Here is an 11,898-nt window from a genome sequence, read left to right as displayed (position 1 = left end):
CACAGAACCCTAGCAGTTCTTCTAGACAGCCTCCCACCCCATTACCTATGTCAAGTGTCCCAATCCATGCCTCAGCTTAGCCTGCAGACAGGGCTGCTCATTTATTTGGGATCCAAGGCCCCAGTCCTCTTCACAATAAATTGTAGCCTGTCTCCCATACTCTGGACAATCATCCCAGATAAGGGTGGGGGTCAGGTGGGCAGGGGGGAGGCAGGGACTGGGGTCCAAGGCTACATCAGGAGGAATTGGATGGTAGAGGGAATAGCTAGGCTAAGCATTGGTCATCAACTCCAATACTCCAAAGCACCACCTAAGGCCCGGGGGAGAACTGGGCTGAGGACTCCTCAGGCCTCACGGATCCGTCCCAGGAGGCCAGCATTCTCCTGGCGGAGGGCTCGGTAGTCCTCACGGATTTTCTCCAGGTTGCTGAGGGTCTTCTTGCCCATCTCTGTCTCGATCTAAAACAATTTAATATGCATCCCCTCAATATCCAGGTCCCCTTTCCTAGCTCCGATTCGGCACCACCCCCCCCATTCTTTATGGCCACTCTTGGCCCCTCACCTGTCCCTAAAATCCCCTCAAACACCAGTCTGCTCCATCCCCCTACCAGGCCTTTGAACATATCAGTCCCTCTACTAAAACATCCTTTGTTACACAGCAGGGTTTGCCATCACATGTTCAAGCTGATGCCGTGGCCAACGGTCCTGAGGCAGGTGCGATGACCCTTGTGGCATTAGCTGAGGCTCAGAAGAGGCCACTGGCCTGACCCTGGTCATATACTAACACACAGCTGCTAAAGGGCAAGGTAGAGATCCCCACTGTTGGCTGTGCCTAGTTCCACAGCCTCTCCCAGCATGTTATCCAAATAGCTGTCCCCATGCCTCACCTGCTCCTCAAGGTCTCGAACCTCTCGCATGATGGTGCCTGTGTCCTCAATGGTCTGGATAAGCTGACTGCAGTTCTGAGGACAGCAGGAGAAGGCTTAACCCCGCCATGGCTCTGCCCCGCCCCATCCCTACCCCCAGGGAGACCTCGCCCCTCACCTCATGAAGGGCAGCTAGATACTTATAGGCCTTCCGAACAGCATCATCCTTCTTGGCATCCTGACCAGACAGAGGGGACCTCCGTGGTATTAGACGGCTGCCCTGCCCACCACATACTACTACCTCCAAGCACCATGAAGCCACACTCTCCAACCCCTGACTTCCTCCTCCAAGGAGCACATCAGCAAACTCACAAGGCTTACCCAGGCCCCAGGCCAAATCCAGCCAGGGAGCAGATGGGCAGGCAGAAGGCCAGTCCCACCCCCAACTCTTACACCCTGCCAGGCCTGCCTCACACCTTAAACACGAGCTCGTCAGTCACTGCAAATGTCCGGTCCAGTTTTCCAGAGAGGGAGTTGATTTCCTTCTGAAGGCCCTTTGTGTCAGACAGGATCTGGCAGAGACCAGGTGGCCATGAGCCAGTGTCAGGCAGAATGGCCAGCCAGCTTAGGGTACTCATGTACACACACTCACAACCAGACAGGGCCTGTGTCATTGCATTAGGGGAGGCTGAAGTGGACAGTGTGGCAGCTCTGTGTCAGTGTGGCTGTACAGCTCTGTCTACCAGAGGATGGGAGGCCCAGTGTAGCCTGGCTACACACATCTGCCCCCTGGGCATGTGTGCCCACATGACCAATGCCCCAGCCATGGCAGCACACCTTAGTGATCTCTTCCTTCTGCTTCCGGATGTTGCCCACAATCTCCAGGATGCGCTGAGTGTAGGCCAGCCGGGACACATCTCTGGGCAGAGTCTCCAGCTCTGACACCTAGGCAGAGACAAAGTAGGCATTCCCCCAGAACTTACACCCTCCCCAGCACCAGCCACCTAGGGTCCCTGAATGGGTCTCACCAGCTGCTTATAGACCTCCTCCTTTCTGCGGGCCTCTTCAGCAGCTGCCCGAACACTCTGGTGCAGCTCCTGAATCTCTGCCAGCCTTCGGGATGATTCCAGCTGTCCAAGACCCCAATGGGCATGGGATGGTGAGGGTGGTGAGCAGAGCACGGGGATGGCTCCTAGGGAAGGATCAAACCTGCCCCATCCACATCCCAGGATCCCATAACCTACCTCTCTACGATCTTGAAGCTTCCGAAGGTGGCGGTACTCAGCAAGGAGTGGGACTCGGTGCTTTTCCCACTGACTTGCCAAGTGGATGACCCGCTGGGCACTACTTTCTACCACGAGCTGAGTGGAGTGGGGGCGGGGAAGCATGTCACGTAGTCCAGACCCCTTTATACCCAATCCTCCCAGCCCAATCCCAACCATACCTGCAGCTTGGCAAGATTGGCAGCCCCATCAGGCAGCAGTTCCACGGCCCGGCTCTTCAGGCGCAGGGCCTGCTCTTGCTCCGCCACGCTGAGCTCACTCTGCTGACACTCAGTCTCTACCTGCACCATGAACCCCACTCCCAAGTCAGTGGTGGAGCCCAGTCACACTCTCCATCCCACCACTCTGCTGAGCTCAGAATGCCCTGGCCTACCTTAATACCTCACAGTGACTACAAACTTCTCTACTACCTACATGCCCTTCAAACCCCTCCTGAAATGAACAGATATATCTATAATGACTGGCACTCATAAGCCCCTCTAATTCCTGATCCTCACAGACCCTCTAACCTCCATAGATCTACCAACCTCTAGAACTGCAAGTCTCCCTGATCCTGCATATCCTTCTCACGCCCACAGATTCTGCTGAACCCTAAATAGCCCCACAAATTGCTCATGTACCCCCATAAACCCTTCTGACATCTGTGGACCTCTACAGATTATCTCTCAGCCCCCTCCAGTCCCTCTATACCCTTTAGATCCTAGTAGGATCTCCTGGTTTCACCCTAGCCCTTTCCCATAGCCCCTCACTTGCACAAGGCTGATTCCCAGCATCCTCATGTTGGCTTCAAGCTCTTCGATACTGTGGTTCACTCCCTCTAACTGCTCCCGAAGGGACTCTAATTCCTTTTCTTGAGCTGCCCACATGTCCTGGGAGGCACAGATCAGAGGGAGGGAAAGGTATCAGGCCAAATTGGTAGACTGGTAAGGACCTTAACCTCCCTACCCCTCTCTGCTCACCTGTTCAGGCTGTAGGGTGCTGGCCAGCACATTGGACACCTGGGTTGCCTGGGTCTTGGGCTCCTGGGGGAGTGAGGAAGGAGTATCATAGCTGCCAGGGGAGCCCACGTCACAGAGCCCAGCCTCAGCCACCCACCAAGCACTCTCCCTATACCATACCCACTCACGTTGCCACCATGTGACCGTATGAGGATAAAGGCACTAGCTGCAACCTCAGACTAGAGTGTTTGTACACTGAGACCTCCCCGGCCCTGCCGTAGCTCTGAAGCCCAACTGCCCTGAGAAGGACAGGTGTACTGTTGAGTGGACATGAAAGGAGAAAAATTATGTCCAGAGAAAACACAGGAACTGCCTGGGTAAGGAGGTTTCTGCATGGGAAGAAACCTATATATAACTCACATAGTCTCCTCATGCATCTACCCTTTCTCAGCTGAAGTGGCCTAAGAAACCAAGAGAGCCCTCTGGGTGCCCACTCCCAGTGAGGAAAGGCCTTGTCTGGTGGAACTCAAGAGTCTGTGTGGACAGAGTTATAGTACTGGCACATAACACAACCCTCGATACCTGCCCCAGCCCCTGGTAGCATGCCCCATCTCCACACAGGTCCCACCAACCAGATGAATGGTGAACTTCTCTGAATGCGTGAATTGAGAGCCCTTGGGGACACCAGTCCTGGTCCCAGCTCCCCAGGCCTGCAGCAGCTCTCCCAGGTCTCGGACTTGTGGCGGGGCCCCGAGTGGACCCCAGCTTTGGCGAAGGTGCTCAGCCAGATATTTCTGTAGCCGCTGGCGCTGGGCCCATGTATCCTCCTGGAAACAGAGGGCCGGGTGAAACAGGAGGGTGCAGAGGTCTACTGGGCACCCAAGATCCTGCCTCCTTCAGGAAACTTACCTAACAAGCTCACATCCACCCTAAAGCTTTTCCCACCTAGGCTGGCACTCACTCTCCGGTCCCTCGAATCTTCCCCGGAACTGGGGTCTCCTCTTCCCCACAGCCACATTTCTCTTCACCCATGTACTCCATGAAAAAGATATGAGAAGAGACAGAAGGAAGCGGGAACTCCCAACCAGAGAGGCCCTGACAGAATTTATGAGGACAGAGGATAGACAAAGAGTCAGTGACAGCCTTAGGCAAAGAAGGGAACAGTCAGAGATAGTGGAAAAGAGAGAGAGGAAAGAGTGACAAGAACAGAGACACTTTTGAGATAACTGGAGAAATCTAATTATGAACCTGGTATTAGATTACATTGAAAGATCACTGTTAATTTTGTTAGGTGTGAAATGGCCCACTGGTTATGTTACAAAATAAATAACCTTATGAGTTAAGAAATGCATTCTTAAGTATGACACAATGTCTGAGATTTGTTTTAAAATAATACAGCCCTTCCTCTGTAAATGTTGCGGGAGAACAGATGAAAGAAGGTTGGCAAAATGCTTACATGTGAAGGTGGATGATAGGTACATTAGAATAAATTCGCTCTAACTTTGTGTTAGAAAATTCCAATAATTAAAAAAAGGGAAATAAAGATGGAACAAATGGTAGCTTGGTGTTGGGTGGAGGGGGGATTTTAAAACCAGAAAGAGACAGATACAAAGGTAGAGAGGAAAAGACGACAGATACAGAGGCGTAGAGAGGGAGAAGAGGACACAGAGCAGGAAGAGAGAGAAAGAGGGGCAGCCAAACCACAGAAGAAGAATGTACAGATCTAGAGATAGACAAAATGAACCTCAGTGACACCTGCAGAGACAAAACAGTGAGAGACAAGAAGACGGTGGGAAAAACAGGGAGGAAGGTAACAAGTCCAACAGCTCTGGTGGCTAGGAACTTGGTGCCTACATTCGAATCACTACTCCAAGAGGAGAGGACCATTACTACCCTGTTTTTCTAAATAGGAAACTGAGCCTCTGAGGAGGGATACTGACTTCTCTACGGAGTCCTGGTAGGATAAGCACTAGACCGCAAGGTCGGTTTGAACCACAAAGCTGGCAGTTCAAACTCACCAGCCATTCCTCGGGAACCCTATACAGTGTTGCTACGAGTTGGAACCAACTCAATGACAACTACAAGGTCCATAGTCTTTCAGACTTCAATGTCCCAGTTTTTTCAGGTGGGGAGCATGGCGGGGGGCTCACAGAGGGGCCAAGTGAGGAAAGAAATGAAGCAAAGGACCCATGGGAGACAAAGTTGGAGCAGCAGTGGACACACATTAGGTTGTACCTGGGTTGGGAGGCGAGATGTCCGGCGTAGCCAGTCCTCATCCCCTGAGTGGTCCCAGGCTGTTTGCTTGCAGAGTTGGATGGCATGGCGCTCAAGGAGCGAGGCTGCCCTACCAGCAGGCTGGGGTACCTGGGTGGGAGCTGGTGGTAGCAGGGGACTCCTCTGGAACTCCCGTAGCTCTGGGGTCACACAGAAAGTCAGCCTACCCTTTTGTGGTAAAGGCAGCACCGCCCCCCACTCTTCTGCACAGCCCCACACTCACCTCCTCTGGAACTCAACTCAGGCACGATCAGCCTGCTGGCATGGAAAGGTTTCTGGGGGGCTGAGCCCTGTGGGAGGCAGGGAGGAGCAGTGTCAGAGCCTCCAAGGTGAAGTATGATGGGATACCACTGGGAGGAGGTCAAACACCTAAGTACTCAGATGACGAAAAGGAAGGCAAGACAGGGACATGAGTCAAAGGGGCCTACCTGGATGTGCTGCAGCTTGGGAGTGCGAAGGAGGGGCGGGACCCAGGGCAGAGCCAGCTGGTCCCGGATTTGGCTCCCAATGGCTCGGAGAATAGCTGAGTCACCTGTGGGGGTGGGAGGTAGTGCTAATCAGGTGACAACCCTGCAACTCTAAAAATGTATGCTTGGGAGCCCAGGCATCATCCTTTCCCCTGAGATACATCAATCTAGGGACCATTCTCAAACATTTACTGAGCACTTAATATGTACCAGTCATTGTTCCAGAACTCAATGAGCAAACAAATAAATATCCCTGCTCTCATAGTAGAGCGAGGATTTGAAGAGGGGAGAGAGACTATAGCTAAGATGGTGGCTGTTGTTGTGAAGTGCCGTTGAGCCGGTTCTGACTCATAGCAATGTGTATAGGGTTTCCGAGCAGCGGCTGGTGAGCTTGCACTGCCTACCTTATAGTCCAGCGCATTAACCCACAGCGCCACGCCAGGACTCCAGAACTATGATAACAGGTGAAATATAGAATACTGTTGAGCAGTGATAAGAAAAAGGAGGGAAGGACTGCTGGGGGAAGGGGGCAATTTTAAACAAGGCAGTTAGAGGAAGGTCTCCCCAAGGTGAACAGAAAACTCAAAAGACATGAGTGAGTGAACCATTAGGATATCTGGGGAAAGAATAATCCAGCAAGTATCAAGGCCTTTGGTATCAATACTTCAGTATGCCTGGCCTATTTAAGAAGCATCAAGGAGAGAGTGGTTAGAGAGGTGTGAGCAAGGGGAAGGAGGTAGGGGGTATGGTCAGAGAAGCCCCTCCCAGTACCAACTCACCACCTGGGTCAGTCCCAACCTCATCTCCTGCCCAGCACCCCCTAACTCCCAATCCTCCTATATAGCTTTCCCCAAGACACATGCCCCCACCAGTACCCATCAACCATGTTTCCACCTCCACCTCTTACAACCCCCAAAACACACAGGAAAAACCCCTTCTCCCTTCATGATCCCCCAAGTCCAGGAGCCCTGTACCTGCAGGTTGATCTGCATCCTCAGATGCATCAGTAGGAAGGCGCTCAGCTAAGAAGAGAAGCAGGTCCCGAAGATCAGGCTCACTGGGGTATAAGAAGTTCTGATAGCCAAGTTCCAAGGGATAGCCCAGGTCCTAGAGATTGGGGGTGGGGTGGAAAGTGGATCAGCCACACCCAGACCACAAATGCACAAACTCTCTCACCAACCACCACCACCACTGAGGGGAGCCACAAAGTTATTACAGTTAATGCTTCAGAGGGCAACGAGAAGAGTAAGGTTCTGGCCTTTCTAAATCTGACTCAAAATCCAGAAGCCATAAAAGAGAAAATGGATGTCTCTGACTACATGAAAAGAAATATAATTTTTAAAGAAAAAATACAGTATAATCAAAGTCAAAAGAATAATGACAAACAGAAAAAGATTTAGAGCTCATATCATAGGCAAAAAGCTAGTCAACATATTATACAAAGAATGTTGTTGTGAAGTGCTGTCGAGTCGGTTCCGACCCATAGGGACCCTGTATAGGGTTTCCAAGGAGCAGCTGGTAAGTTTGAAAGGCTGACCTTTTTCTTAGATACAAAGAGTATCTAAGGAAAATAAGGGGCACTGGTGACGTAGTGGGTTGCACACTGGGTGCTAACCACAAGGTTAGTGGTTCGAATCCATCGACTGCTCTGTGGGAGAAAGATGAGGCTTTCTGCTTTTGTAAAGATGTACAGCCTGGGAAACCATCTATACAGAGTCACTATGAGTAGAATCCAACTCAATAGTACACAGCAACAAGAGCCACCTAAAAATAAATAAGAAAATAAGACCAGGACACAACAGAAAAAACAGGCAAAAGATAAGAACACAGAAAAGCAATTGAAAACGGCTTTTAAGGTTTTGCAGTTCATACATGCACGGGTTTATTACAAAGTGTTTTTAAACATGTCTTTGCAATCAGTGGATAGCTGTAGACAAGTTCTGTCAGTAATACACTTGTCTCAGTTTCACTTGAGTGCCTTCCAAATATAGGTTAATTTTTGTGCTGTGAGGGAAAAAAAAAAAAAAAGAACAATTTTGAGGTCAGACCTAATGTCAAATTTTTAACAAAACTAGAGTAGACATCTTCTAAAATCACTGAAGCTTTGAAACAACTTTATGGGAATGCTTTGTTGTTGTTATGTGCCGTGGAGTTGGTTCTGACTCATAGCGACCCTGTACGGAGTTTCCAAGGCTGTAAATCTTTAAGGGAGCAGAGAGCCTCATCTTTCTCCCGCGGAGCAGCTGGTAGTTTCGAACTGCTGACCTTGCAGTTCGCAGCCCGATTCGTAACCACTAACGCTACCAGAATGGGAATGCTACCCCACATAAAACAACAGTTCTCAGATGGATCAAATGGTCAGGAAGGCCTCAAAGAGAGGAGACAGTCAACAAATGAAGAAATTGTGGGTGAAGTTCAGAAACTGCTAGAAGACCGTAGAATTACCATTGATGCAATCACTACTGAAGCTGGAATCTCACATGGTTTGGCATTTTCCATTTTAAAGAAACATCTTGGCCTAAGCAAATTTTCGGCTCAATGGGTGGCAAAAGCATTGCATAAAGATCAGCTAGCTTAAAGAACTGATCTTTCTATTAGTCTTTTATTGTTGTTGTTATGTGCCATTGAGTCAGTTCCAACCTATATCAACCCTGTATAGGATTTCCAGGGGAGCAGCTGGTGAGCTTGAATCACTGACCTTGAGGTTCAAACTGACATTGTAGTCCAGAGTAGTAACCCACAGCACCACACCTGGACTCCAAGTTCAAAGCCACTGTAGATGATTTTATGAAACTGGGAATAGTCTTGGATTTATAAATACAATCCAGAGAGCAAGATCCAATCAAAATAGTGGCTTCCAAAAGGACCTGCTGTGCCAATTATGGCGACGATTTTTTGGGGATTCCAAAGGGGTTATCTTGATATATTTTCTCAAAGGATATGGTGATCGGGGGCGCTTATTAGGAAGAAGTTTTAAGAAAATGGAAAACTGCATTGGTGAGAAAAGGGCCAGGAAAGTTGTGCCACAGAACTTTTTTGCCATGGTTGTCTTACAAGAATGTCACTTGGAAACACGTTACCCAATCCACCCTACAGTCCTGATCTTGTCCTTTCAGACTTCTTTTTGTTCACAAAACTCAACATTTAAAAGAAACAGGATTTGAATCCCTTGAGGATGCCTAAACTGCTGTTTTGATGTGGTGGAAATCAAAAAGTGGAGAGCTCTTTTTGGAAGTGTTGTTGCTGTTATGTGCCGTGGAGTCAGTTCCGACTTATAGCGACCCTGTATAGGGTTTCCAAGGAGTGGTTGGTGAGCTTGAACCGCCAACGCTGCAGTTCAAACCGACCTTGCAGTCCAGCACATTAACCCACAGCGCCACACCAGGATTCTCTGGAAGGGTTAGAGATAGAAACACCTCCTTCAGAAATGTACAGACCTAGATGGAGGATATGTTGAAAAAAAAAAAACAAACCAGTTTCACATTTTGATATTTTTCTTTTATAAAGGTATAAAGGTTTCTGTGATTTTGTAGCAATACTTTTTTACTTACCTTCGTATGTCTAATCTTGCTTAAAAAAGAACTACATGGTATCCAAACTGTCTAGGCGAAGCCGATGAAATGAAATGCAGATGGGTGTCTTGTGATACAATAGCGAATAACTGTTATCAGGACTGATTGTGAGGGTTAGAAATGTAAAAGTAGATGTTTTATAGCAAGGAAGGGAATGATTAACTTTCCAGTCTAGGAGCAGAGGTCCCTAGGACCATCAACGGAGAAGAGCCTAGAGTGGGACCCTACCCAGAGAAGCAGCGATGCCTGAGATGGAGGCAGAGACAATGACGTGGTTCAATGGAGCAGCTAGGGGCTTTAGATCCAGAGAGGGAGAGCGACTGTGTGCTGAAGACTGGGGGGGTGTGGGGTGTGGTAAGGGGAGTGTAGGGGGCAGGCTTGCAGGGTATACCCTTTGGTTGGTTGATGATGCATGGAGGGGATTGTAACCATGGCAATGAAACGATATACGATAGAATGAATGTAAAACTAATGTTCTCCCATGTAAACTATCATATAATTCACAATAAAACATTTAAAAATATACAAATTAAAAGTACACTGAGATTTTTTATGGTAATTAAAATGTTTCATTAATATTAAATTGATGAATTCCTGTGTGTAATCATGGTATTGTTGTTGTTGTTAAGTGCCATCAAGTAGGTTCCAACTCATAGTGAGTAGCAGCTGGTGGGTTGGAATGCTGACCTTGTGGCACTCGGTCCAGTGCTAATCCTGCAGCACCACAGCAGGAATCTGATCATGGTATTATGGTTATGTAATATCCTTTCACTTACGTATGAGGTACACTGAAGTATTTGGTAGTTAAGTGTCATGACTGTCACTTTCAAATGGTTTAACAAAAAGTAGGGGTGGAGGTGTGTTCACGTATGCTGTGCAGCAAATTAATTAATAGTGCCCTTGCACTACAGAAACAACACTGGAGAACGAACCAAAAGTTCAGCAATTCCAAACAACCAACCACTCCTCAGACACCCTCTAGAGGGTTGCTATGAGTCGGAGCTGACTTAACGGCACTTAACAACAACCGTCAGAGTCCTTGTAAACCTGGGTGGTGGTTGTGTTGTTAGGTGCCTGTGAGTTGGTTCAGATTCATAGCAGCCCTGTAAAAGGTTTCTGAAGCTATATATCTGTATAGGAGCAGAAAGTTTCATCTTTCTCCTAAACAATGGCTGGTGGGTTTAAACTGCTGACCTTGTAGTGAGCAGTCTAGTGCTTAACCTACAGGCCTATGAGCACACCTTGCTGTTGTTGTTGTTAGGTACCAATGAGTTGGTACCGACTCATAACGACCCTACGCACAACAGAATGAAACACTGCCAGGTCCTGTGCCATTTGAACCCATCTGTGCCAATCCATTCCATTGGGGCTCTTCCTCTTTTTCTCTGACCCTCCATTTTACCAAACATGATATCCTTCTCCTGGGAATGGTCCCTCCTGACAATATGTCCAAAGCTTCAGCCTGAATTTGCATATGAGCAACTGATGGTCTGTCCCACACTCTGCCCCTTGGCCTTGTTTTGGCTGATGATATGGAGCTTTTCCACCATCCCTTTTCACAGATGTAGTCAATTTGATTTCTGTGTATTCCACAGAATACACAGAAATCAAATACACAGGTCCATGTGTATAGTCATCTTTTATGTTATTGAAAAAAGGTATTTGCAATGAAGAAGTTATTGGTCTTGCAAAATTCTATCATGCAATCTCCAGCATCATTTCTACCATCAAGGCCGTATTTTCCAACTACTGATCCTTCCTCTTTGTTTACAATCTTTGCATTCCATTCTCCAGTAATTATCAATACATCTTGATTGCATGTTTGATCAATTTCAGACTGAAGAAGTTGGTAGTGGTGGTGGTTAGTGGTTATGTGCCATGGAGTTAGTTCCGACTCATAACAACCCTATACAGGGTTTCTGAGACTGTAAATCTTTACGGGAGCAGAAAGCCTCATCTTTCTCCCACGGAGCAGTTGGTAGTTTCGAACTGCTGACCTTGCAGTTTGCAGCCCGATTTGTAACCACTACGCTACCTGATTCTTTAATTTAATCATCACTGGGTTTAGTGTTTGGTTTGTAAATTTGAATAATAGTGGTGTTAACTGGTCTTCCTTCATATACAACATTGTACTTCAAGACAGATCTTGACAAGTTCTTTCTCATGATGAATGTAACACCATTCCTCCTCAATTTGTCATTCCTGGCATAGTAAATAATGTGATTGTCACACTCAAAATGGCCAATGCCAGTCTATTTCAGTTCACTAATGCCTAGGATATCGATGTTTATGCATTCAATTTCATTTTTGACAACTTCCAATTTTCCTAGATTCATACTTTGCACATTCCATGTTCTGACTTTCAATGGATGTTCACAGTTGTTTCTCTACATTTTGAGTTGTGCCCCATCAGCAAATGAAGGTCCCAAAGGATTTACTCCATTCGTTTCATCACAGTCAACTCTACTTTGAAGAAGCAGCTCTTCCCCAGTTGCATTT

General features: G+C 47.9%; 1 protein-coding gene across 1 annotated transcript in view; it reads right to left on the bottom strand.

Moving 5' to 3' along the window:
* Positions 1–76: 76 nt before the first annotated feature.
* Positions 77–11,898, bottom strand: part of CCDC22 (coiled-coil domain containing 22) — a 29,930-nt gene continuing 18,108 nt past the window's right edge. Inside the window, exons 3-17 of the mRNA XM_006876685.1 lie at positions 6,802–6,934; positions 5,789–5,892; positions 5,584–5,650; positions 5,322–5,500; positions 3,719–3,913; positions 3,108–3,170; positions 2,898–3,017; positions 2,310–2,429; positions 2,110–2,226; positions 1,894–1,995; positions 1,703–1,810; positions 1,342–1,437; positions 1,044–1,103; positions 887–961; positions 77–458 (exon numbers count right to left, since the gene is read on the bottom strand). Coding sequence (XP_006876747.1) covers positions 345–458; positions 887–961; positions 1,044–1,103; positions 1,342–1,437; positions 1,703–1,810; positions 1,894–1,995; positions 2,110–2,226; positions 2,310–2,429; positions 2,898–3,017; positions 3,108–3,170; positions 3,719–3,913; positions 5,322–5,500; positions 5,584–5,650; positions 5,789–5,892; positions 6,802–6,934 — 1,653 coding nt within the window. The 3' untranslated portion in view covers positions 77–344. The remainder of the gene's footprint in view (positions 459–886; positions 962–1,043; positions 1,104–1,341; positions 1,438–1,702; positions 1,811–1,893; positions 1,996–2,109; positions 2,227–2,309; positions 2,430–2,897; positions 3,018–3,107; positions 3,171–3,718; positions 3,914–5,321; positions 5,501–5,583; positions 5,651–5,788; positions 5,893–6,801; positions 6,935–11,898) is intronic.

The sequence above is a fragment of the Chrysochloris asiatica genome, unplaced genomic scaffold, assembly GCF_000296735.1.
Source record: "Chrysochloris asiatica unplaced genomic scaffold, ChrAsi1.0 scaffold00404, whole genome shotgun sequence".
NCBI classification, from domain to species: Eukaryota; Metazoa; Chordata; class Mammalia; order Afrosoricida; family Chrysochloridae; genus Chrysochloris; species Chrysochloris asiatica.
Note: the sequence above shows the minus strand (reverse complement) of the source record. Positions and strands in the feature narration are given on the sequence as shown.